General features: G+C 33.7%; 2 protein-coding genes across 11 annotated transcripts; one reads left to right on the forward strand and one right to left on the reverse strand.

Annotated features, from left to right (window-relative positions):
* Positions 1-5527: 5527 nt before the first annotated feature.
* On the forward strand, positions 5528-15116 carry LOC114717342 (phospholipid--sterol O-acyltransferase). 7 transcript variants are annotated; one of them, XR_003737702.1, is made up of 17 exons: positions 5528-5804; positions 6675-6810; positions 6892-7036; positions 7860-8029; positions 8131-8207; positions 9042-9255; positions 9341-9518; positions 10544-10643; positions 10953-11047; positions 11972-12023; positions 12179-12250; positions 12767-12935; positions 13360-13464; positions 13537-13621; positions 13745-13834; positions 14457-14544; positions 14740-15116. XR_003737702.1 is itself a non-coding variant. In XM_028902459.1 (16 exons), the coding sequence occupies exons 1-15, from the start codon at positions 5577-5579 to the stop codon at positions 13824-13826; spliced, it is 1908 nt and encodes a 635-aa protein (XP_028758292.1). In that variant the 5' UTR covers positions 5528-5576; the 3' UTR covers positions 13827-13834; positions 14457-15116. The 7 variants fall into 7 exon arrangements, 4 of the variants coding, with proteins under 4 accessions (XP_028758292.1, XP_028758293.1, XP_028758294.1 ...); XR_003737703.1 differs by having other exon boundaries at positions 14813-15116; XM_028902459.1 differs by having other exon boundaries at positions 14457-15116.
* Positions 15117-15563: 447 nt separating this feature from the next.
* Positions 15564-20892, reverse strand: LOC114717347 (protein NPGR2). Of its 4 annotated transcripts, none has more exons than XM_028902470.1 (6): positions 20711-20892; positions 19905-20185; positions 19002-19263; positions 17393-18609; positions 16630-16849; positions 15564-16195 (listed from the first exon to the last, which is right to left on the reverse strand). In XM_028902470.1, the coding sequence occupies exons 2-6, from the start codon at positions 20160-20162 to the stop codon at positions 15870-15872; spliced, it is 2283 nt and encodes a 760-aa protein (XP_028758303.1). In that variant the 5' UTR covers positions 20163-20185; positions 20711-20892; the 3' UTR covers positions 15564-15869. The 4 variants fall into 4 exon arrangements, with proteins under 4 accessions (XP_028758303.1, XP_028758305.1, XP_028758304.1 ...); XM_028902472.1 differs by having other exon boundaries at positions 16630-16783; positions 20711-20889; XM_028902471.1 differs by lacking the exon at positions 20711-20892 and adding an exon at positions 20600-20691.
* Between the last annotated feature and the right edge of the window lie 3804 nt (positions 20893-24696).

Raw genomic sequence — 24696 nt, forward strand, 5'->3', positions numbered from 1 at the left:
TAGTCTTTAATATAAGAACTAGATAAATAATTTTAAAATATTAAAAAATTAGTTAAACAGGTTATTTTTTAAATATATGTTAATTTTTCTAAACCATTATCTTCAATCACATGCACTGAATTATTAGAATTATCTTTTTTTTTATAGCAGAATTATTAGAATTATCTTTACTAGTAACCTTTTACAATCAATATGAATATTTGAAAAGATAAAAGATGAGATAAATTAAGATTTTATATTTATTTTATGATTAAATCAAACTCCTAACCAACCATTAAGGATAAGAGTTAACCCTGGTCAAAAAAGGATAAGAGTTAACAATTCCTCAAAATTTTAGGGTTTGTTTGGTTGGAGGGAAGGGGAGGGGAGGGAAAATGAACCCCTCCCCTCATTTAATTAAAAATTTTGAAAGGAGGGAAGCCAAAATGTCCCCTCCTCTCCTTTTCCTCTCCCCATTTTAGCTCCCCTCCAAATTGAGGGTTTTTGGAGGGGAGCTAAATTCTTGGACCATTATACCCTTATGGTTTTTTTAATATTTCACTTCTATCCATAAAATATATTATTATAATATTTATTTCAAATAAGAAATATATTATCCTAAATAAAAAAATAAAAATATTATAATTAAAAAATATATTATAAAAATTATTTAAAAATAAAAAATTATAATTAATTGTTTTTTATAAATATATTATTTATTAAATATATTTTAAAGCTAAAAAAAGGATAGCCTAAAGAGAATAAAATTTCATTTTTCTTAAAGCATATAAAATTTGTTAATTTGATTATTTTAATTATATTATTATATTAATTAGAATAAAAAATTATTGTACCAGTTTTTTAATGTACATATTAACATGATAAGACTGAATTTTTATGAAATTATATAATTTAAATTAAGATGTAAATTAATTTATATAATATATCAATAAAAAATATAAACTAATATGTAAGAATAAAATGGTAAATTAATTATTACTATCCCTCCTATGGGGAACAAAATCGAACCGTAACCGAAAACTGAACCGAACCAAATTTAATTTCGGTTTTTCAGTTCGGTTATTTCGATTTTCAGTTATATATTCGGTTTGGTTAGTAGAAAAAAAATCGGTTATAACCGAATAACCGAAATAAATATATTATATATTTATATTTAATAAATATTATTATAATAAATACATATGTGGATATATGTGAACTTTTTAAATATATTTATATTCAACAAATATGATTATAATAAATATTATTATAATAAATCACATTGAATGATGAAATATTTATTAACTAATGGTTATAATTGTGTTTTATTATTATTTTTAATTTAAAATTATTTTTCATATTTATATATTTCGGTGAATCGGTTAACCGAACTGAAATTTTCGGTTAATTCGGTTTCGATTCGGTGTTTAAAATTTACTCTATTCGGTTATCACCGATAACCGAACCGAAAAACCAAATGCTCACCCCTAATCCCTCCCCTTCCCTCCTTGAAGTAAATAAGGGATCATTAAATATCCTCCCTCTCTTCTTTTTTAATCAAACCAAATAAAACCTCCCTTCTCCCTCCCTCCCCCTACCCTTCCCTCAAACCAAACAGGCGCTTAGGTGCTGCCATTTGCCCATTTCCCGTGAATTCCTCCCCTCCGTCACATATGCGGTAAAGACCTAGAAGACCTGAACCATGTTCTCAAATTGTGCAATATTGCTCGGGACTGTTGGCGAGCGATCATACAAAGGAGGCACTTCACTTCTTCAACTCTCAACCTTTTCCTGAATGGCTTGCAACGAACCTCCAACGAGATGATAAAAGTGTTTCCTGGAAAATTCTGTTCGGCGTCATATGCTGGAAGCTCTGGCAAGCAAGGAATGCAATACTTTTTTTCTCATGAACAAGTCCGGACCCACAGCATTATTAACGAAGCCATAGCTTTAACCCACCATACTGTATAAGTTAATGACTCGCTGAAACGCCTTAGAATAGGCCAACTATTGTCTCTTGCTCCTTGTAAATTTTTTGCTGACCTTTGTACATTTTTTTGAGTAATGAATTTTCTTTCACTTAAAAAAAAAAAAAAGATGACACGGATTCGCAGGTCATTATAAGCAGTTAATAGTAAATACGCTTCTTGTAATGTGGAGCAAGTGTAAAAGCTTGATAAATGAATCACCCAGCGCTGTAAATTAAGATTCGAGCTCCTGTCACATCTAATATCCCTCGCTACTAAACACCTGTGCTAGAAAAAAACTTGATAAATAATTTATATATACTTCCTTTAGTTTTTAATATAAAAATTAGTTAACTAATTTAAATAGATTAAGAAAACTAGTTAGGTTAGTTATTTGTAATAAACATATACTATTTTTTAAAATATTATTGCTAATCAAGTATACTAGTTAGAATTACTGTTATTACAAGAAATATGTTAGGAGAAAAATAAATAAATATGATAAATAAAATCGATTGGAATATTATATTTAGGACTAGAATAAAAATTAAACAAATTCTTATATTAAAGACCTGAGATAGTATTAAAAAACTAGTTAAATTTATTGTTTAAAAAATAAATGCTAATATTTAAATGTACTGAAACAGTACTCAAATAGAAATTTTCTTAATGCGTAGAATTGACAGGAATGCTCAAGGTAAAAAAAAAAAAAAAAAGAATTGATAGGAATGCTTTGAGGCAAAAATTATAAATTTGAAAGGCTGAAATTAGACTAAGATTTTATATATATAAATAAAATAAGTCATTGCCTGGCTCTTTTGTCATGCAGGAGGGGGTAACGTTCATTCTTGCATGTCTGTAACCGATAACATGTCAAAAAATTGACGTGGTGTCCAATGGTGATTAGGTAGGCTATGAACTTTTATTCTGATTGGAGCTTACCTGCTGATGCAACAGAGGGCGCAGAAGAAATTCCCTACATATTCAGAAGCCTGACTTTAATCTGAGGGAATCAATTATTTCATTTGCAAATTGAACTACACCATCAAATGAGAAGAATTCAAACAAAAAAAATTCAAAACAAAAGAATTTCAAGATGCAATGCCGAATCACAGATAAATAATAACATTAAAATAAAGTCAACGAATGCGAAAGAAAAAAAAAAAATACAGTTCCGTTACCAAGTTTTAGTCATATATTTTTTGGCCCAACTGTGACTGGATCCAAGTTGCCCCCCACACACACACGCACACACTTGACTTCAATCAAAGGGTATAAAACTAAATTTTCAATAGAAATTAAACTGAATAAAATCAATCCCGTCACGCACAATCAATCTGATTTGTTCTTCTTTTTTTTTGGGGTCATCTGGCGCAATTTGAATCGGCACCGGTTAATATTAAAATTATTTGTTTTTCTTGCAAGTCATATAAATTAATCAAGATTATTGTGGCTGTCACTTGCTATTTAAATTTAGCTGATCCTTGACAGACTTAGGAAGGAGGATAGTCACGGTGCTAAAATGAATCAAGAGAGAATTATAACAAGGTTTCAAGGCAAAAAAAAAAAAGTACAAAATAGTCTTAGAAGTTATCATTATCTATTTTGAAATTCATTATTACAGGCTGTTTAGATTGATATTAAAATTTTGTAGTAATTTTTTTAAAAAACTTGATTGTAATTTTTCCGTGAATCAATGACCAGATCTCTAGGGGCCGCCTGGTAGGGACCCAGCTAACTTGATTCAAAGGTTTTTTTTTGAAGAGAAAAGAGGTCACGGGTCTGATATTGACCGGGCCTCTTGTTTGCTAGCCTGATTAGAAACCCAACCACTGTTTTTTCTTGTTTTTGCCAACAGAAACCCAATCAATTAATCATCAATTAAATCAATCCATCGATTTTTTTGGGCCAACAGTTAAATCAAACAATCCATTAAAAGAAGGTGGCAAAGGGGTAAAAAAGAATGTATCAATCATCAAATTAAGAAAATTATATTACAGTTCAATCAATCAAGTTATTCTCAGAAGTCAGAATGCTAAATCCTATACGCCAGAATTTCTGAATTATTTTATTAAAGCTGCACATTATTTTATGCCATCCTTCGTCTTTAAAGCATACTTAATATTTTTTACATTGTAAAATTAATTTTTATAATAGCAGATTAATTGAAATAAATCTATTCTATTACAGTTTATCAAATAAAGTAAATCTATAACCTATATTTTATTATATTGAAGTCAATTTATTACGTGTTTATTGAGGGATGATCGAATATTATTTATTTAAATAAAAATATAATCATATAATTTTTTTGGTCGAAAATATAATCATATAATGGAGACATCTCACATTGAAGAGAAACATAATTGTAGTAATTGTAATTGTAAGTTTGTAACAGAAAACGAAATAGGTTGGCAAAAAAGATTTAAAAATATATTTCTAAAATTTCAAATTCTCAACTAAAAAATGACTACAAATTGTGTTATTATTTAATTTTTGAATATTTTTAATTATTATTAAAGTATAGCGAACAAAATTAATTTAAAATTTTGAAATTTAAAAATACTACCTTCGGTCATAATTATAAGATCTAGTTGACTAATTTGAAAAGATTAAGAAAGTAAGTTAAGTTAGTTATTTGTAATAAATGGGTGTTGTCTTTCCTAAAATATCCTTGCTAATTAAGTATATTGGCTAGAACTACCATTATTAGAAGGACTATTTTAGAAAAAAATACACAAATATAAAAGATAAAGTGGATTGGAGTATTATATTTAGGATTAAAATAAAAATCAAACAAAGTCTTATATTAAGAATCGGAGATAATATTTTTTTTTTTTGGGATTCTTCTAAAAAACCAGAAAAGTAAAGACAATTTACTTTTGATATGCCGATATTGATGACTTGGGGCGAAAAAACAAAGAAGTTTGAAGGGTATGGATGGAAAAAAAAATACGGTCACATTATTCTCCTCAGGGAGTGAGAGTCAAAAGCTCCTAAGCATAGATTGCATGAACTTCCCGAGAAGCTAACTAACCCATCAGGTCATGACCATTGGCGCCGTGGCGCGCCTTTTTCCCTACCCTGATTGGCGAAAATAAACTTTTAGTTTTTTGACCAGCAATTTTTAGTTTCCTGCTTCTTTTTCCAAATTGATCTTTTTAACTAAATCTCTAAGATTTCATAATCGTATATAATTAATCTTTACATAAACAAAAATGCGACGAAGTTGTTCAAAATAACAATTTCCCCATGAATTAAAAAACCTGCTAATATGAATTCGCGTATGAAATTTTGAAGATTTAATTGATAAAAATCAAATTTTAAGGATCAAAATAGTAATTGAGATAATCCGAGGGAACAAAAAGTTTATCTTTCTTTTCATCAACTTCAGTATTATTCTGTCAAAATCCAAGTGAAGTTGTCATCTGCTGTCGTCAAAAGCCTTTCCGATAAAGCCTGAACAGAAAAATAATTAGCGCCAGCTAGGCGCCTAGGCCCGTAATTTTAGAAAGGCCCAGGGCTTTTCACGTTCCCAATCAGTTTTTGATTTTCCCACAACTCCCGTCTTCTAACTGCTGGTCATACTCGTCAAGTCGTTCCCACTTCTCTCCCTCTTCGTCTCCCGAAATGGGGAGGCTACTACTAGCATGGCTGTTCGTTTTCCTCGCCGTCGCCGGACTTACTCCGAGTGCCTCCACCGACGGCGCTTCGTTCCACGGTGACTATTCGAAACTATCCGGCATCATTATCCCTGGCTTTGCTTCTACTCAGCTTCGAGCTTGGTCTATTCTTGACTGTCCTTTCTCTCCGCTCGATTTCAACCCTCTCGATTTGGTCTGGCTCGACACCACCAAAGTATGCTATCTTTAATTATTTTATATATCAGTTATTTCACGTCGCATTTTGTATTACATGGCTCGAGTTTCCTCCCCTGTGACGGATGAATGGCGAGAAAACGGGAGAAATAAAGCGTGAGCAAATTTTCTTGTTGAGTTTCTCGATCATGTATTCTCTTCAGTTGTCATGTTATCAAGCCCACAGGTACACTAAAGAGCTGATGAATATGTGATTCTGAACGCTGATCAGCATGCATCTAAAAGGATATATGAAAATTGAAACAACTTCTGCATCTGCTCTGTTTGGAACCTGGCTGCCATATCGTCTTCATTTTATTATTTGTCGTGACATTAATTTATGAGAAAACCTTTCGAATAAAAGAAGCATAACGACTGTAAGGTACTGTCGGTGCGTGCGAAATTCTTAAGTGCGACTTGAGATTATTTTTTTGCTCATAACACGTCTATTCTCTTTGAAATTACGTTGGCCATTCTTTGATTTTTCTTTTAGCTTAATTAGCGTGTGGTGAGAAAGGTGCTGCCGGTACTTGTGAAATTTAAACTTGTTCGAGATGACTTTTTATTCATAAAGTGTTTGTTGTCTTTGTAGTCACATTGGCTGTTCTTTGAACTTTATTTTTTTAATTAATGATTATTGCTCTGTTGCAATCGTACCCTTCCTGTTACACCACTTTTTATGCACAATTTTCAACTGATGGTCTTTTTAGTTGGTATCTGTTGAGGATTTTCAAAGGGATTTAAAGCTTTTTTGAGCTCATTGAGTCTGATTTTCCCCGCTGTCCTGGAAGACCTTATTGTCCTTGGAACTCTTCTCTTCAATAGTTGTTTCTCTGCTGAAAAAAGTTTCCTGAAATAAATTATTTTCCAGCTTCTTTCTGCTGTCAACTGTTGGCTAAAGTGCATGTTGCTGGACCCCTACAATCAGACAGATCACCCCGATTGTAAATCCCGTCCTGATAGTGGCCTTTCTGCTATTACAGAACTTGACCCGGGCTATATAACAGGCATGTTTAAATCTGTCTTTTCTGTGTGAATAATTTTGTAGAGTATGCCGTTTGACATTGCACCTTTGGTTTAATTTGCAGGTCCTCTTTCTTCGGTGTGGAAAGAATGGATCAAGTGGTGTATTGAATTTGGCATAGAAGCTAACGCAATCATTGCTGTTCCATATGATTGGAGATTGGCACCATGTATTCTAGAAGAACGAGATCTTTATTTTCATAAGCTAAAGTATGTATGCATCCTTGCATGTGAGTGACTTCCTGTGGGATAGACTGCTATCAACTGATATGATTGGGAAAACTTGCTTGCTTGTTACGAAGTGCATTTTTTGTTACCTATTGTCTCGATTGCTCTAGACATTGTCAGCATATAATTGGATGAGGAGTTATCATATTCCAGTTAATGTTGCCAGTCATTGTCTTCTGTATCATGCCTTAATTATATCTAGCTTGATCATCTATCACTATATTCATTCATTGGTTTCCCTTGAGGGTCATTTTTTGTCCTAATTTTCCGTAGTGCTTAGAGTTCTCTCAAACAGACATGATACATCTATATGATGATGAATTCAATGTTTTGCACTCAAAAGGAAGTCATTCACTCTAATATTTGGGTTCAATTTCTTGGGGCAAGAGTTACTTTTAATCTTTGATATGAATGATCTAACAATTTGGACATCAAGTAGAATGATTTACAGCTTCTGATATTTTCACATAATCTTCAATTTTTTGTATGACTGACATAACAATAAGTAGAGCCTGGAATCATCTAATATGATGCTTCATGGCTTCTGTTTCATCAACAATATCCTTCCCAACTCTTGACGTCCGTTTTCTTCTAAGAATTTATTTTGCCAAATACAGAGGTTTAACATGCTCAAATATAACAAATTGGTTTATGGTGGCTCATGGCAAATTAGCATAACTATTTCAACAGTCATCTATACATGTGAATGTGACAATTTGAAGTTTTAATGGTCGCAGTGAATGGTTAAATTTTGTTGGTTAATTTTTGGATGCTTGCATTTATATTTGTTTTTTCCTCTTTCCAGATTGACCTTTGAAACTGCTTATAAACTCCGTGGTGGCCCCTCTATAGTTTTTGCCCATTCACTGGGTAACAATGTTTTTCGATATTTCTTGGAGTGGCTAAAGCTAGAAATTGCACCCAAACATTATATTGAATGGTTGGATCAACATATTCATGCCTATTTTGCTGTTGGTATGATCAACTCATGGGAATTTGGTACCTCTTGTCGTGTTGCATACGATGATGATTAATTGTATATGATGGCTTGATATTTTTGTTTGGTTTCGTTTCAGGAGCTCCCCTTCTTGGTGCAACTGAGACCATTGAAGCAACACTTTCTGGATTTACATTTGGTCTTCCAGTTTCTGAGGTTACTTTTTTAATTTTAACTTTTCGGTTTTTTTTTTTTTGGATGCTTGTCTACTATGATCTTTCTAGGCTGCATATAGGTCTGTTATTGCATTTAGCTTTTGATTTTTTCTGTTCAGTTTAATTTTACTTTTGGTTTTGTGTCAGTATTATACTCTGATTTTTACAATTGACAGCCAGTTTGGCTATAGCAGAGTTACCAAATGTACTGATATGCTCTTATTGACAAAGGCCCAAGAATTCTTCTGTTGCTTCTATAGTATTGATTAACGAGACAAAATTTAAATGGTACAGCTAAAAGTATTCAGTAACAAACTAACATAAGCTAGGCAAGGGAAGCAAATGTAACAAATGGTCTGGCATGCAGAAAAGTAGACAAGTTCAAGCAATGAACACACACACACACACAGAGAGCGATATGCTTTGTGAATTTTAGAGTACTCAGATTCTCCTGAGTCTTGACTCAAATCATCAACTATTTTATCCCAGAGGGCACATACTCAATTTTCAGATGACGTGAAACTTTCTTTGGTTGACAATAACAGATGAGTACCACAAGATACTTATCCAAACCGTTAGTTAGATGCTCCATAGAAAAATATTGTCTGCTTGCTTCAATGTGCATCATGAAAGCCAAGAAGTAGTCCAAGTTGGATCTCATTATCATTGCCGTCCTCCTAATTTAGATCAATATTTGTCTTAAGAATAGTATCAGGGTAATATTGGGTAACTGACTGTTTGGAAGGATTTGGACGGATGCTATATCCTATAATTCGTAATGCAGTTAAAATCTTGTCTCAATGCATGCTTATCATAATTTTTTTCAAGGCATCAGGGAACAGCTCGATTGATGTTCAACTCCTTTTCTTCATCATTATGGATGATGCCTTTTTCCAAGTACTGCAGAGTAGATAATAAATATTGGAAGCATTTTTCTGGGGGAAGTCATGGAGGCCGCCACACATATCACTGTGATGAGCAGGAATATCGTTCAAACTTCTCTGGATGGCCAACAAACGTAATCAATGTTGAAATTCCTTCAACCCGTGGTAAGATTATTATCTCTTGCGCCTTTGTGGATAACACTCTTGTCACGTTTCTGTTCCCCAATTGTCCATTTGCATCTTCTGCCAGCAGGTTTTGATGCATATCCATCAGTATCCGAAATGCCTCAGGTCAACTTGACAAGTATGGAATGTGGACTGCCTACTCAATTATCTTTCTCAGCTCGTGAAATAGCAGATGGCACCTTTTTCAAAGCAATAGAAGATTATGACCCTGACATCAAGAGGCTCTTGTACCAGTTAGAGAAGTATGTTTAGTCTTCTCTGCTATTTTTCCTGCTTGATTAAAGAATTTTTTAACGGAGTACAAAGGTAAATTATTACAATATCAGTAACCAACCTAACTACAAAAATGAACAAGGAAATAAGAGGAATAAAACCCATCAGGTTCTTTAATACGTCTGGGAATCTGATAAAGGCATTCCCTTGGACAAACTATGACTGTAAACCCACATAGAAGACAGAAAAGCTGTCCTCTAAAATATTCAGTAGCAAAAGCCCCTGGCTGAAATTTCTGGCTTTTATTTCTTACCAAATTGCATTAATTGCATTCAGAAGGATCACAAGTCAACAACACCTTACCCTCCTTCTCCCTCAAACCCTAAAACTGGGTAGAGGGCAGAGCCTCAAGTTGAGGTGCCTGGAAGACAAATGAACTGCCCATCATATATGCCATGCAACTGGCCCAGAACTGCCTAGCAACACCACTGTAGGAAGAAATTATTGCCAGTTTCTGAACTTCCATAACTCCTTCATGGCCCAAGCAGTCGCAGCAGTTCTTTGTCATTAATCCCAAGTATGGCCGTCCAATTGCTTTTAAAAAAGTGATTTAACTCTAGTAAACTGTGGATTACTATAACATGTTTTAATGAAAAATTGAAATCATTTAACTATGGAAGGTTTTTCCCAATCCCTTTAATTTGAAATAAAATTCATTACTAAACATTCCTTATCTTAAATATTGATTTGAAGTTGTAAATCTAAATACTATGATCAAGCTACAATCTGCCTAAGGGGATTTTCCCCCAGGCATTAAAAGACAGATGTAAAGTAAAAGATGCATCATAAAGCTCTCTAGCACTAGCTGTCATAAAATACAATTTCTGACTGGTCAATTATCAGAGTGATTTTTCTTTCTTATTTGGAAACTTCTATTACTACTTGCTTCTTTTTCTTTGAGGGTTTTTTTTTTTTTTTTTTTACTGTTAGCAAGTTTTCACTATTTCTAGTTCTATTATTTATCAGGCACATCTTTGAATGTTTTGTGTTTCAGATCATATCTTAGTGATAACATTCTTAATCCACTAACACCTTGGGACCGTCCACCAATACGAAATGTCTTCTGCATTTATGGCGTTGAGTCAAGGACTAAGGTACTTCTAGAAGCGAATAGTGTATTATGTCTGATCTTTTACATCACTGCTAAAGTTAATAGTTAATGGCAGGAAATTGATTGTAAGCATTTCTTTCATTAATCCCTCAAGATCACTCTGGAAGTGTTAAAAACTAATGTCAAAAGTTTATCTATTACCAATTCCCTGGATTTTTCAATATTTGTTTTTTATATCCCCAATACTCAAAATTTTATTTTGTAACTATAGTCTTTGGGTAGTCTGCCAAAATTGATTAGAATTGAGAGATAACGTCAGCATCAATACTGATATTTTCGCTTTCAAAAATAGGTTGGTTACTACTTTGCTCCCAGTGGCAAGCCATACCCTGATAACTGGATAATTACAGATATCATATATGAGCATGAAGGATCTCTAATTTCAAGGTAGTTTCTGCAAGGTTCATCCATATCAGTAACATTTATACTTCAAGGGCGAGGACCTTCTGATGGTGCAAAATGTTAAAAAGAATTTTGTCTCTGATTATAAAACTCAGACAATACCTTTTCATTTGTCTCTGGCTATATTAACTATTAATATTTGAAATGTTCATTGCTGTTGGTGATTCTATTATTTTCTCTGCCTTGTAACATTTTTACTTCAAGGGCAATGACCTTCTGAGGGTTCATAATGTTAAAAGGAATTTTGTCTCTGGCTATAAAACTTAGACAATACCTTTTCATTTGTATATCTTATGATACCTTTAGTCCTTAATATAAGAGCTGGTTGACTAATTTGAGTAGATTAAGAAAATTAATTTAGTTGTTTGTAATAAATAAGTATTGTTTTTCCTAAAATATTCTTGCTAATCAAATGTCATGAAATATTTAATATTTGCAACTACTACAAGGACTACTTTAGGAAAAAAAATGGATAAATATGAGAGACTAAGTGGATTAGATTCTTATATTTAGGATCAAATTGAAAGTTAAACAAGCTCTTATATTAAGGACTAGAGGTAGTATTATTCATATCTCCTAGTAAGCAAACCTTAAATTTTTTATTGACAAGTCAAGTTGACATTCGTAGAGAAAAGCATGTCATTGACAAAACACGCACCTGAAAAAAAAAGAAAAAGAAAAATAAACAAAGAACTTCTTCCCATTTAACATTGGGACCAGGAAGATTACAATCTTTATTTCCTTTCCGATTGTTTTATTTTCATTTGTTCTTTATTCTTATTCTTATTATTTTTGCCTGTTATTTTTCATTTCAATGAAAGGGATAGCGGAAGAGGGGCTTAATGCATTGTTGGGAAAGTTTGAAAGAAGTTTTCATTACTATGACTGTTCTTTTTCATGGATTATTAGGTCAGGGAATCTAGTCGATGGAAATCCTGGAGCCACCAGTGGAGATGAGACGGTTAGCTCCAATTATGATTCCTTTACTGCAATTGTGATTATGTGGAGAAACTTGATAATTTCAAACTATTGCTGTAGTACTCTTATTGTCTTAAGAATTGGAAATGCAGTATACCCGTTCTGGAATTGGATTGCATTTAAATTAACTCTTTACAGGTACCATACAACTCCCTCGCCTGGTGCAAAAACTGGCTTGGACCTAAGGTGAACATAACAAGAGCTCCCCAGGTATTCCAGTTTAGAATATGATGTATGGCCATTTTTTCCGGGGTAACAAACCATCCTGTATCTGGTACAACTAACCAGTCTAAATTTAAGCCGGATTGGCCCTAAATGGGGAGAAGCTCTTCTAACATGCTTTTCCCTTTTGAAAAATCTTGAATTTGAGATATCGATTCCTTTATCAACTATCGTTGATGAGGTAGGATTCATGTTTTGATTATTTGAGACATCGAGTCCTTTCTCTTGGAGTAGACTACTCTTTCATCTCGTTGCTCTTGAATCGGTTTAGCTCTGACGTGCTATGCCTTAAGTCATGGGTGTTTTTATCTGTAGTTGTTTTTCATTTGATTCCGCATCTAATTTAATATCCTCCTCCATAAGTGCTGCATTTAAAGCTTTTCAATTTCGTTAATTCTTAACCCTAATGCTATTCTTAGCTTCATGTGGTATTGCTTGCCACCACACTGTTGTTATCTTAATTTTGTTAATGGCAACAATAATATCTCTGCTCTTACCCTACAGTCAGAGCATGATGGTTCCGATGTACAAGTTGAATTGAATGTGGAACATCAACATGACAAAGATATTGTTCCAAACATGACAAAGTCACCTAAGGTTAAGTACGTAACCTTTTATGAAGACTCGGAAAGTATTCCTGGAAAGAGGACAGCAGTTTGGGAGCTTGATAAAGGTGCATGACTTGTCCTCGTTCTTCCTGACAAACTTGCAAATGCTTTTCCTTAGGACTGAAATAATGCGTACTAAATCGCTTAGGCCCCATCAGTTAAGCAAGCTCATTCAGTTTTGGGGAGCTTCTTCTAGTCATTTTCTTAGAATGAATCGGTAGTCAAAACTTAGAAGCTAGAACCATATGAAGATTTAAGATTTTATTCTGTTTGCATGAAGATGGATGAGTTTTAAAATATGAAATAAGTTTTGTGCCAAGGTTAGGCGATTACTTTTATTTATCACCTAGGGAAGGATTTTATCTGTGAAACTGGAGATTTCATAACAAAAGCTCCCAACAAATTTTGCTTATTAATTATTTTCCTTGCTTATAACCAACAGTGACCTTGTAGATACATCCACATTAATTGACGATACATTAAATGTAGCAAATCACAGGAACATTGTTAGATCACCAGTTCTAATGAGGGAGTTGTGGCTTGAAATGTGGCATGATATTCATCCCCATGCAAAATCTGATTTTGTAACAAAAGGTATTTCTGCGTTGCTTAAAGCATTGTGGAGGTTTGAGCTGGGAAGGTTCCGCTGACATTGTGCCTTAACAGCTAAGCGAGGACCTTTAAGGAATGAGGATTGTTATTGGGATTATGGGAAAGCACGCTGTGCATGGCCAGAATATTGTGAATATAGGTTCTTTTTAATTCTTCTCTGTTTAAAGCTTCAATTACTGATCTAGATTTTTTTTGTTTGTTTTAACTTCGTTCAATTGATCCTTTTTTTTTTTTTTTCACATTATGGCACAAAATATTGCAGGTATGTTTTTGGGGATGTTCACCTTGGACAGAGTTGCAGGTTGAGAAATACTTCAGCTGATCTATTGTTGCACTATTTGTAAATAAGAAGGTATTTTTCATGTTCCTTCAGGTATGGGATGTGTGAACTTTAGGTTCGATATTTCTCTGAGCGTCTGATTTTGATCTTCCATCATTCAGTCTATGATCAGTCATTCCTCAAAGCTCTCATCGACCAGACTTGATACTCACTGCCTTTTTTCTCCCCCCCCCCCCCCCCCATTTGTGTTTTAGCTATCGTGCACGAGTGCACATTTTCCTTGGGAAGTTTATTCACATAGTTATGCAGCAACTTGGAAGAATTGGACTATCAAATTGTTTTAAAATGTAGCTGGAATAAGGTAAGCTGAAGATAATATATTGAATTGATCAGGAACAAAAATAGAATGAACAATAAACAACTGGATGCATGCCCATAAGAAAGAGAAGGCAACATCTGTCGAAGGCTTCACTTTATGTAAAGGGAGATATTTTGACACCTTGAAAACCGAAAATCCTTTGTTTCTTGATTTAACCTTTCGCGATGGTTACGGTTTTGAAGCACTTGGGGGACAAAAACTTTATGCCAAGTGGTGCTTTTTTTCTTTTATTTGTCTTCTTTTTCTACTCCTACCCTTCTAGTATGCTTCCGTACTTTATGATATAGTCACGAGCTTTCAATTTTTTTCTTACAGATGCTGGGATTACCTCTTAGCAATGTGTACTACTGGATGACTCATGAATATGACATGCAATTTGGTGATTTCCTCTGCACTGTAGATAGTAAGGCCGCTTATGAACATCAGTGTTAACTGGCAAATTCTTTGGCTAGAATTTTCGTTCAAAATCTCAGCGTCCACCTTAAAATTTCCAATTCAAATCTGGCCATATATCTTCATCAATGTTTTGCACTCCCATTTCCATCAGCGGCACCTCTTAACTATTGAATTTCTATTATCATCTGATTTGCATCTTCAGGCAATTCGAAAGTCATTTTTTTAGCTTGCTTGTTGCTTAATCTCGGAGTACACTTCGAAGTTAAGATGCCTAGGCTAGGCGCAGCACTCTTTTTGGACTGGAGTGGATTGTTCCCCATTGCCATCCTGAGCGGTAACAAGCATCTGCAGAGTAAAATACAGTACTCTGGTATATCTTTTTTTTTTTTTTTGGGGGGGGGGTGGGACTTTGGTAGATCTGTATTTTTCCTTATTCATACTCATAACATTGATGATATATAGTCATATGTACTTATAGTCCAATTTGGCAAGATAAACATTACGCAAGAAAGGGATGGTAACTGTTACTATTGCACTCTTTTCAGATTATAAAATTTTTTCCAGTATTTTATCTTCCTATTATGGGTCTATTTTTTTTGGAGCATTGGCAATCATACCATATTCTTAAAATAAATAGCTGGGTTAAATTGAACCTAATATTTTTTTTCATTGTATATAATATTTATTGTGCACAATGGATATGGATGTTTCTGTCTTGGGCTTTTTGGATTTAAAAAAAAATATGGAACTCGCACGCCATTTCAGTTGTATAATAATAATAATAATCACTTGTTCCGTTCAACCTTATAATCAGAGTACTTCAGAATTCTCAGTCAACAATTGCAAAAATAACGGTCCTCTGAGAGGCTACTAAGTTATTAATATTATTTAAGAGAGAATACGATCTCAAAAGGTTTCAGCAAGCAGTGTTCATCTTATCGCCACAATTGATAGGAGAGAATGGGTAGCTGGGATAGAAAATGGTCGATGGAAAGAGAACACACACACACACATATATTCCGCATCTTGTTCGGTCAATAACTAAATATATTCAATTTAATAATCAACAAAAATAACAAAATATACTGTTTGTGGTTTTAGACTTGCTTGGAAATTATCATGAAAACAAATTCCCTAAATAAATTTGGTTGATGGTGTGTTTTTCGTTTTGTCTATCAGAATTAAGTGTCGAATGTTACTCCTCCTATTCAATCACTAATTAAAGAGAGGAGCAGCAAGAAAGGGGAATCAATCAAAGCAAATAATGAAACAAGACTTTCTCATTGACATTCTCACCAAGGTCAACAACACTTGAAAATCAAGTGGTCGCCGTCATCTGAAAGGTTCAACAGGCGAAGTTTCTTCAAGAAAATGAGCAGCCTCGAAACATTCCGCAGCTTCCATTAACGACGAGACTGCACCCTCATCCCTGTGAACAAGGCCAAGATTATACCATGCGCCAGCATTCAATCTATCATGGCGCAGTGCATCCATCAAAAAGCTTCTCGCTACAGCATTTGATTCCTCACTACCGCTGCACCGTCTCAGAACCAAGGCCCTGGAAATCAAGCTCGGCACATAATTGGGATCAATGTTCAAAGCATCACCAAAAGCCTTTAAAGCCTCTTTGTGGAGACCCCTTGCTTCATAAAGAGTTCCTGTAAAATCAAACAAGACGACAAGAGCCCATTTTATGCGAGTACGAGAAGGAAAACAAATGTCCTATGGACCTCTGCTACTTCTGGCTAAGAGGACAAAATATAAGTGCAAAAACTATATGCATCTAATTTTGTCATCCCCCTCTAATACAACTATCCAATGTCCCATACTACTTTTGCTTTTTTCATAAGAAAAAAAACTACTATCCACCGCTACCACTTTTTTTTTTTTTTTTGGTTAAGAAAACAAAACTCATTGCCAAACATCAAACTTCTGTACTTCCATCCGAAATGGAATCAGGCACGGTTGAAAAGGCATGGCTAGTTTCAAGCCTTCAGTGTACAACAAAAAAATCAAAGTAAATTATTTTACCCTCAGAAAATATAAATGGAAGAAAATAAAATTCATGCATATAAAAATGGTACATATTTACCTGTTGTATGACATCTAGAAGCTGAGTAAAGTTTGATGGCCTTAGACTTCACAAGACAAATCTCAGCATCATGCCACTGTGACAGGCTTATATATACACAGGCAAGATCATGCCATACTTCGACTTCCAGGTTCTTAGCATGATCTCTGTTCTCCTGAGTCAAGTAGCACAGAAAATAGGTAAGCAGCCACCCGGAACGGTTCTTTTCTGAACCACACATCTTGCATAAGCAAAACTAAGAATTAGTCCGGCATAAAAAAAAAAAAAAAAAAAAAAGACAAAAGACAAAAGACCAGGAAATTTAAAAATATGTGTTTGTGAATGTCCTTGTCAAAATGTCCAAAACTTTTAGGAAATTTATGCATCCAACACTTGCTTTTCCATGTATGTGCCCATGTCAAACACTTTGTTACTACAAGGGTCTTGATACTGCTTTTTTATTTTATTTTAATTTTAATTTTATTTAGTGGCAATAGTAAATTGTGAATTTTCAAAAAACTATCCAGCATCGCCCAACAATAACCTCCCTTTTCTAAGGTTTGTATCTTGGAGAGAGCCGAGATGCCAGTAACAAATTTTGCCATTCCTATCACTATGGTTAGTTACAGACTAGCCGGTTATCCAGATTAACAGACAGTTGATCATGGAGACTGCGCCTCTACACTCCAGCCAATTCATGCAAGAATTAGCCCCAGGAACAAAAGCTCAAGATTCATAATTATAAATTAACTAACTAATCATCAGTTTCATATAATCCACAAACCTTATATAGCTTCTTCCCAGGACCAAATGTTTTCTTTTGAACCTGAAAAACAGCAAGAAGTTGAGTATATGTCTCAATGGCACTCTTTAACTGGCCCTGTGCAATTTGAAGTTTAGCTTTTGTTCGCAACAAATCCCCTTGATCCCATTTCCCAGTCTGATCCAAAGCAGCGTTGATAATAGATTCAGCATCTGAAAACCGTTTTTTAGCTGATAATATTCGAGCTAACAACAGCCACCCTTTGACATTCGACCCAGATTCCAGTTTTAGTAGGCATTTTGCACAATAAAGTGCAGCATCCAACTTCCTCTGTTCCGCATATTCTAAACTTAGATGGTATAATACATTGTGGTCTCTCATTCGAGTCATTTTGCCAGCGGTTTCCAGAGCACGAAGTGCCTCAGATTGCCTGTCAAGCCTCTCAGAATCAGAAATGGCTAATTTCGAATTTGCTGAATGTGAAACGCCAAGTACGCAATTGGCAACACTTTCTAACTTATCACATCTATCATCCAAGCTGTCAAGCGCTCTGGAAGCAAAGCTTACCCCTTCTTCTGCAAGACTAGGGTTCTTAGAACATATTTTTGATGCCATTAACAAAGCTGGAACATGTTTAGGGTCCTCTTTACTACTCAACACTTTTCTCAGAAGATCCAGTGCCATCAAGTCCTTTCCGGCTCCAAAATAACAGAGAGCAAGACTAAAATACCTTTCTCTTCGGCTGACAGTCCCAGGGAGCAATTCTTTCAATCGATTAGCTAGAGTTGTCAAATCCCCAGAAACAGATAGAGCAAATGAAAGGTGGTCTAAAATTGAAGGATCCCACTCAATTCTATTTAAAGTGACTTTTCTTACCAAAATCATCAAAAGAAGTATAGCCTCTTCTATGTTGTTTCTGGGCACAAATGAGCTGTCCATTTGGGAACGGAGATTTGGGGGGCTTGCTTCCCCACCACTATATAGAAGAAATATAACAAACTCTTTCTGAATCTTTGCTGTAGTCTCTGCATCAAGATTCCATCGATGAAGGAGTGCCCGCCTGAAAGACACAATAGCTTCACGAGGACTATCAGCAAGTTTCCATAGTTCTGGAAGCAACTCAACCGCATTGCTCAGAGTCTCCTGCAATTTACATTCAGCACCAAAGTTTTCAGGCAAACCTTCGGGTAATGAAGATTCAACTATGTCCAGAATAACTTTGCAAGATTGGGCAGCTTCTGCAAGAATAATGAAATATACATTAGATTACATACTGGCTTCTTAAATAGCTCAAAACTTCCATTAATTTCAGTATTCAAAAGATTGATTGGCTGCTGGATCTAGCTGATAAAGTTTGAGTAAGAAAGACAGATTATTCAACAGTTAACAACATTGTTAGTTGAAGTGATATAATATAGGAAGCTTATATATGCCCCATAGTTATGGGAACAAGTTTCAAATCCCAGATCGTAAAGCAGACAAGTGAAGCGAACACAATATGGAACTGTTTGTGCATCTGATTTCATTTTTCTTATGACTCTTTGAAGTGAACAAACGAAAGTACCCTTAAAAGCCAGTAAATTGAAGAGACAAGAAGCAAATCTACGAATCAAACAACCAGTGAAGGTACCTTTAAATCTTCCAAGAGCCTGCAACGATTTTGCTTTCAGGAGGACTGCTTCCAATAGTAGGCCAACAGCATGTATTGACATTGGTGGTGCAGCATAATGCCGGGAATGTCTCTTATGTCTCTTAGGTTGTTCTGCCCTTTGGGCAAGGGAAATTTTAATTTTAGGAGTCACAGCACCTATATCTATTCCTTCAAAAACATGTAAAGCGGCTTCAACGTTGCCTTTCTGAAATTCATATCTTCCTAACAAAGCTCTAGCTTCCTGCATATTACATAAACTGAGAAATACTACTCCAGAAAAGGGATCCTGAACTGTCTCTGACTATAATTATTTACAGATAAGTAAAGAACTTAAGGGGAAAAGGGGAATTGGTTGTCAAGACAGATGAATAGTTTATCAAGCACCGTATGCATTAACTTGCTCCATGTGAACAAGATGAGGTCAGGTGCAGAACATAATAACAAGGTTGTTGTTTGTCAAGGCCACCACCAAAAAACAAGGGCTAATCATGACACAAACTTAGTGCGTGATGGTCTATCTGATCTGAAACAAAACAACTGCCCATATCACATTTAATTCTGCAATCAGGTAAGACGGAGATTGTGTCAACCACCCAGGTGTACGGGGCGCTCAACTTTCCACTAATGAAGGAACAGAAGAGAGATAATTATGTATAGTTTATATATCAATAATAATACACCTCTCAAGAAATAAAAGAAACAAGAGGAACATGAAATTTCTTTTCTTCAGCGTATGCACGTGCGCGCGCGTATCTATCTATGTATATGTTTGTGCATCCTTTAGAATGAATAAGAGCGAGAGAGAGAGAGAGAGAGGAGCATATAGTAAAGACTAAAGTCTAGCAGCAAACTTTAAAGCGCTGAATTTTGAAGAAAACCAACCTCGTAGTTCAAGTAACCACTCTCACGAAGGGATGATTCAGCTTCTTCTATATTACCAGTGTCCGGCTTCTTCTTGTCAACTTGTCCAGCTGCGCAAAAATCCCCACTCACTGAATAATCCTTGGATGCAACAGATTCAGATGAAGGAAACATTTCGTCTGCTCCTCTCAACTGCTCCCCTGAACATAGGCACTTCATTATCCTCCGCAAATTCCTGCTGATATCGCGCCGCCTTCTTTCTCTTATTCTACTTTTCATACTGTTTCACTTGACTCAAAAATCTGCGATTGCGCGAACGTTAGAAACGAGCCAGTCACGCATTACAATTATGATGCAGTCATCCCAAAAACAGTAGTTTCCCGGTTTATGATCAAAAGAACTAGTCATTAGTTTCAGATCACCCTTCATGAATATAAAAATAAGCAACAACTAATAGAATTAAAATTGCCAATCAAATCCGTCATAATTATGCTGTATGGGAAGTAACTGAACTTCTGTAAACGGAAGCACGTATGGCTCGAAATTGTATGCGGCAATTAAGACACAAGTGAAAAACTCATGTCTCCCACGCGTCAAACTAAAAACAGAATTTAAAAAGTGAGACAGAGGCTGAGACAAAGAGAACCAAGATGACAAAATCAGACCGATCCCGTTGACCCACCCAACATAGACGAATAAAAACGAGATATTCTTACACAATTGGCTTCTGAATTCACTCCAGAAAACAGTAAGAACCCTAAGAACCAGTGGGAAATTCGTATCCGCCAAACCAACAACATATAGGGAGCAAAAGAGAAAGCACTCGCCTTTTGAATTTCCAAAAAGAAAAGCAGAACCTGGGAGACCAGGGGATACGAACAGCAACCCCCATTACTGAAGAATATCTGCAATCAAAGCCACCTTAGAATTCTTTGAATCATATAAAGCATCTAAAAGCTTCGGGAACCTTTCTTTCTTGGCTTGGCTTTTCTCTTTTTCGCTTTGTTTTTTAAAAAAATTAATAATTAATTGTGGTGAAATTGTTGCACAGTGGAATTGGGAAGGAAGCGTAAGGAAGCAGATCAGGAAGCAGAAGTGATTAGTGAAAAGAAGTGAAATTGAGAAAGAAGAGGTAAAATAAAAGGAAGAGAGTGAGTACTAAATGAGGGTCCCACTGTAAGTATCGGAGTGAGGGACGGAACCGGACGCTGGTGTCTTGCCCCGATGGATGCGTTTTCATGCTTCAATGCGCCGGCGTTAAACGGTCTTTTTTTTTTTTGGTAAGGCGTTAAACGGTCATTAACCGCATTCTCCCTCACCCCCACGCCACTCTCTCCCTCTCTCTTTCTGTTTATATTATACAAAAAACATTAACTCTTCTATTTAATTATATTTATAAAAGAGGGAAAAGTCCTGTTTGTCCTCCCTCTAATTCATTAGTAGAGAGAACTTTTGGTCTGTTTTATAAGTCATTTTAATAGTTTAAAAAAATATTAAATATTCTTTATATTATGTCTACATGAGAGCAAAAATTAATGTAATGTTTGAATTTAATATAGTTAATAAAGCTAATATTGATATTTATTTAAATTTTATGACAAATTTAATATTTTTAATTATTTTTATTGGTACATACAGATTAATTAGAAATGTCATATGTTATGAACTGGAAGGAGTAAGTCTTATTATTAAATTAAATTTTTCATATGTAAAATAGGAGAAGAATTGAAATATTATTAAATTTTTAAGATATAATTAATGGGGATTAAGGTTTCTCTTCTTTTGAGTAAAACATGTCAAAAATAACTTATAAGTGAAAAAGTATATACACATACACACACATATACATGACGTACTCGATCATGTTTCCTTAATTAGTTTTGATTAGGTAGTTAGATGAGACTTATGATATGAACAGAAAAGAGTACCTCTGAAGCTATTTATAGATTGCTGGTTAAAAAAAAAGGAAGCTATTGATAGATTATCTACTTCCACCCTTTGAAATAGTATCATGAGATATTAATAAATACTGTTGTTCTGTTCGTGTTTATTAACTCTTTATAATCACTGTCATATAAAATATTACCTCTAATCTATAATATAAAAACTAGTTGACTAATTTGAGTATATTTAAAAAAAATCAGTTAATTTAGTTATTTGTAATAAATATGTACTCCTCCGGTCCTTAATATAAGACCCATTTAACTAATTTGATTAGATTAAGGAAGTTAGGTAAATTAGTTAATTATAAAAAAAGTGACACATTTTTTCCAAAATACCATAATCATCTTTCTTAATACCCCTCTCCCTCTTCTACTTGATTATGGGTAAGAGAGTATCTATAGGGGTAATTTAGAGAAAATTGATAAATATGAAAAATGGGTCTTATATTTAGGACCAAAACCAATTCAAGAATTGGGTCTTATATTAAGGACCGGAGGAGTATTGTTTTTCCTAAAATACAATTAGGAATACCTTAAAAAATGAATAAATATAAAAGATAAAATAAAATGGAGTCTTATATTTATAATTAAATTAAATATCAAAATAGTTCTTATATTGAGGATAGGAGGTAATATTATAAAAACTCAATATATACCTCCTGTGTTTAACATTTTATGTGATATTCTTTTTGTGGAGTAATACGTTTAAAAATATAAGACATTTTTGGGTTTTCAGTGTTTAATTAATACAGTAAGATTTTTTATTTTTATCTTTGAAATGGCCTTTATTGAGCATTAAAGATTAAGAACTCTTTATTTTTATATTTCTCATATAAGGCACTGTACTATTAAATAAGAATAGACAAGAAAAGAATGTGTGCTTTTTAAGTAGTAGTATAAAATGATGATTTATTTGTGGCGTAAATTAATTAAATAAAAAATATCTTATAATTATAAACGGAATAAGTACTACTCTAAATTATAGGGAGTTTAGCTGAAGGCTGGTCTTAAATAAACTGGGAAGTCGGTTGATCGATAAATCTCATTGTCAGGCTGTTTAATGCACGCCATTAGTTAATGCTGGGAATGAGAACGGGTTGGCGGCTGAAGCGCGAGATTTTCAATGCCTTTATTTTTCGGACTTAGCCGAAATATAAATCCAATCTACTCCCCTGGTACTTACATTTAAGACCGAAAAAGTACTGTATAATTTGAGATACTCGTCTGGTCTTATTTATAGAATAGAGAGAGAAGACTTTTTTTAGTTCTATTTGTAAGATATTGAGAGAAATTTTTTGTATGAATGTACAATTTTACTTCTTATTTATTATTATGTTGACTTTGTTTGTATGAGTTATAATATATATTAAATAGAGATAAAGTTAGAAAGTTATTAAATTTTAAATGAGAGTTAATAAAGTTTAAGGTTTTCCTTAGTCTGTGTGAAACATGTTGGAAGTACCGTATAAATAGGACCAAAGGAGTAATACACACTGTTTTTGGTTTTTAATGTAAAAGTTAATTAAGTAATCTGAGTAGATTAAAAAAATTAATTAATCTAGTTATTTGCAATAAAAAAATATTTTTTTGTAAAACATTTTTGCTAATTAAGTATATTAGCCAGAACTATTATTATTACAAGAACTATTTAAAAAAAATAAATATGAGGAATAAAATGGATTAGAATATTATATTTATAATCAAAATAAAAATTAAACAAAATTAGTGTTATTTATATATAAATAAATAACATATACTTCAAATAGTGGCAGAAACGAACGAACTGTTTTTTTTTTCCGGCAACAGAAACGAATGAAGTATTACTCAAAAGTCATTTTTAAGTTAAAATAATTTTTTCCTTTTTTAATATTTAAAATTTTAAAACTGAATTTTTAATACGTCGTTCAAATAAGCTTATATCAAACTATTTTTTTTAATAAAAATCTATCTAAATATAAATCATATGGGAAAAAATTTAGATCAAATTTCTTATATCCATTATGTTAAGTTCTTCATTTATCACTAGTCATGTTTTTTTCATGTGAATTTATAATTAAATTTTATTAAATGCTGATTAAAAAAACAGGATACATCGTCATATGTGATTGGAAAACTTGAAATAATAAATATAAAAAATTTGATATAAATATTGTCCAAATCATATTATATCAACTAACTTTCATTCCAACTTAAATTTGGGAAAGTCAAATTAAAAAAAACTTGTGAAGGTCAATTGAGATAAAGGTTATTTTTGCGGATATTAATCTAAACAAAATGAAAGCCCAGATCAGGAAATAAAAATAAGAGTAGACAGAAATTCAAATAAGAGGTGATAGAGAATTTTAGTTTTGCAGTATTTTTTATGATTTTATTGAGGAAAAAAAAAAAGTTTTTGTGCATCGCCCGAACACAAGTCTATGATGCCCACGGGTAGATGGAAGCAGTGGTAATGTTAAGTACATGGAAGATTTTCATCTCGAGACAACCATGCAGCTATGTGATCTATGGTCAATTCTCTCTTATTTAGCAATAACGTCTGGTTATTATTTTCTTGCACATCATTCATTTCATATGCTAACTCCAGACTTTAATACTACCTCCGGTCCTAATTATAAGAACTAGTTGACTAATTTAAAAAAATTAAGAAAAGAAATTAAGTTAGTTGTTTATAATAAATAGATGTTATCTTTTCAAAAATATCCTTGCAAACCAAGTGTATTGGTTAGAACTATTATTGTTAGAATGACTAACTTGGAAAAAGATGCATAAATATGATAAATAAAGTGGATTGGGGTCTTATATTTAGGATCAAAATAAAAGTCAAACAAGATCTTGTATTAAGGACCAGAGGTAGTATAAGAGTTAATTGA

This window comes from Neltuma alba, unplaced genomic scaffold, assembly GCF_004799145.2.
Source record: "Neltuma alba isolate B1F8T4 unplaced genomic scaffold, ASM479914v2 tig00011733_pilon, whole genome shotgun sequence".
Classification (NCBI taxonomy): Eukaryota; Viridiplantae; Streptophyta; class Magnoliopsida; order Fabales; family Fabaceae; genus Neltuma; species Neltuma alba.

What these genes read in the sequence shown, in the direction of transcription:
- LOC114717342 (XM_028902459.1), top strand. Translation starts at nt 5,577, where the DNA reads ATGGGGAGGCTACTACTAGCATGGCTGTTCGTTTTCCTCGCCGTCGCC. An exon ending in ATCTGATTTTGTAACAAAAG is followed by an intron (nt 13,465 to 13,536) that starts GTATTTCTGCGT and finishes GTGCCTTAACAG; the next exon opens with CTAAGCGAGGACCTTTAAGG. An exon ending in CCAGAATATTGTGAATATAG is followed by an intron (nt 13,622 to 13,744) that starts GTTCTTTTTAAT and finishes AAAATATTGCAG; the next exon opens with GTATGTTTTTGGGGATGTTC.
- LOC114717347 (XM_028902470.1), bottom strand. Translation starts at nt 20,162, where the DNA reads ATGAAAAGTAGAATAAGAGAAAGAAGGCGGCGCGATATCAGCAGGAAT. An exon ending in GTGGTTACTTGAACTACGAG is followed by an intron (nt 19,264 to 19,904) that starts GTTGGTTTTCTT and finishes TGTAATATGCAG; the next exon opens with GAAGCTAGAGCTTTGTTAGG. An exon ending in TTCTAGATGTCATACAACAG is followed by an intron (nt 16,196 to 16,629) that starts GTAAATATGTAC and finishes TTGATTTTACAG; the next exon opens with GAACTCTTTATGAAGCAAGG.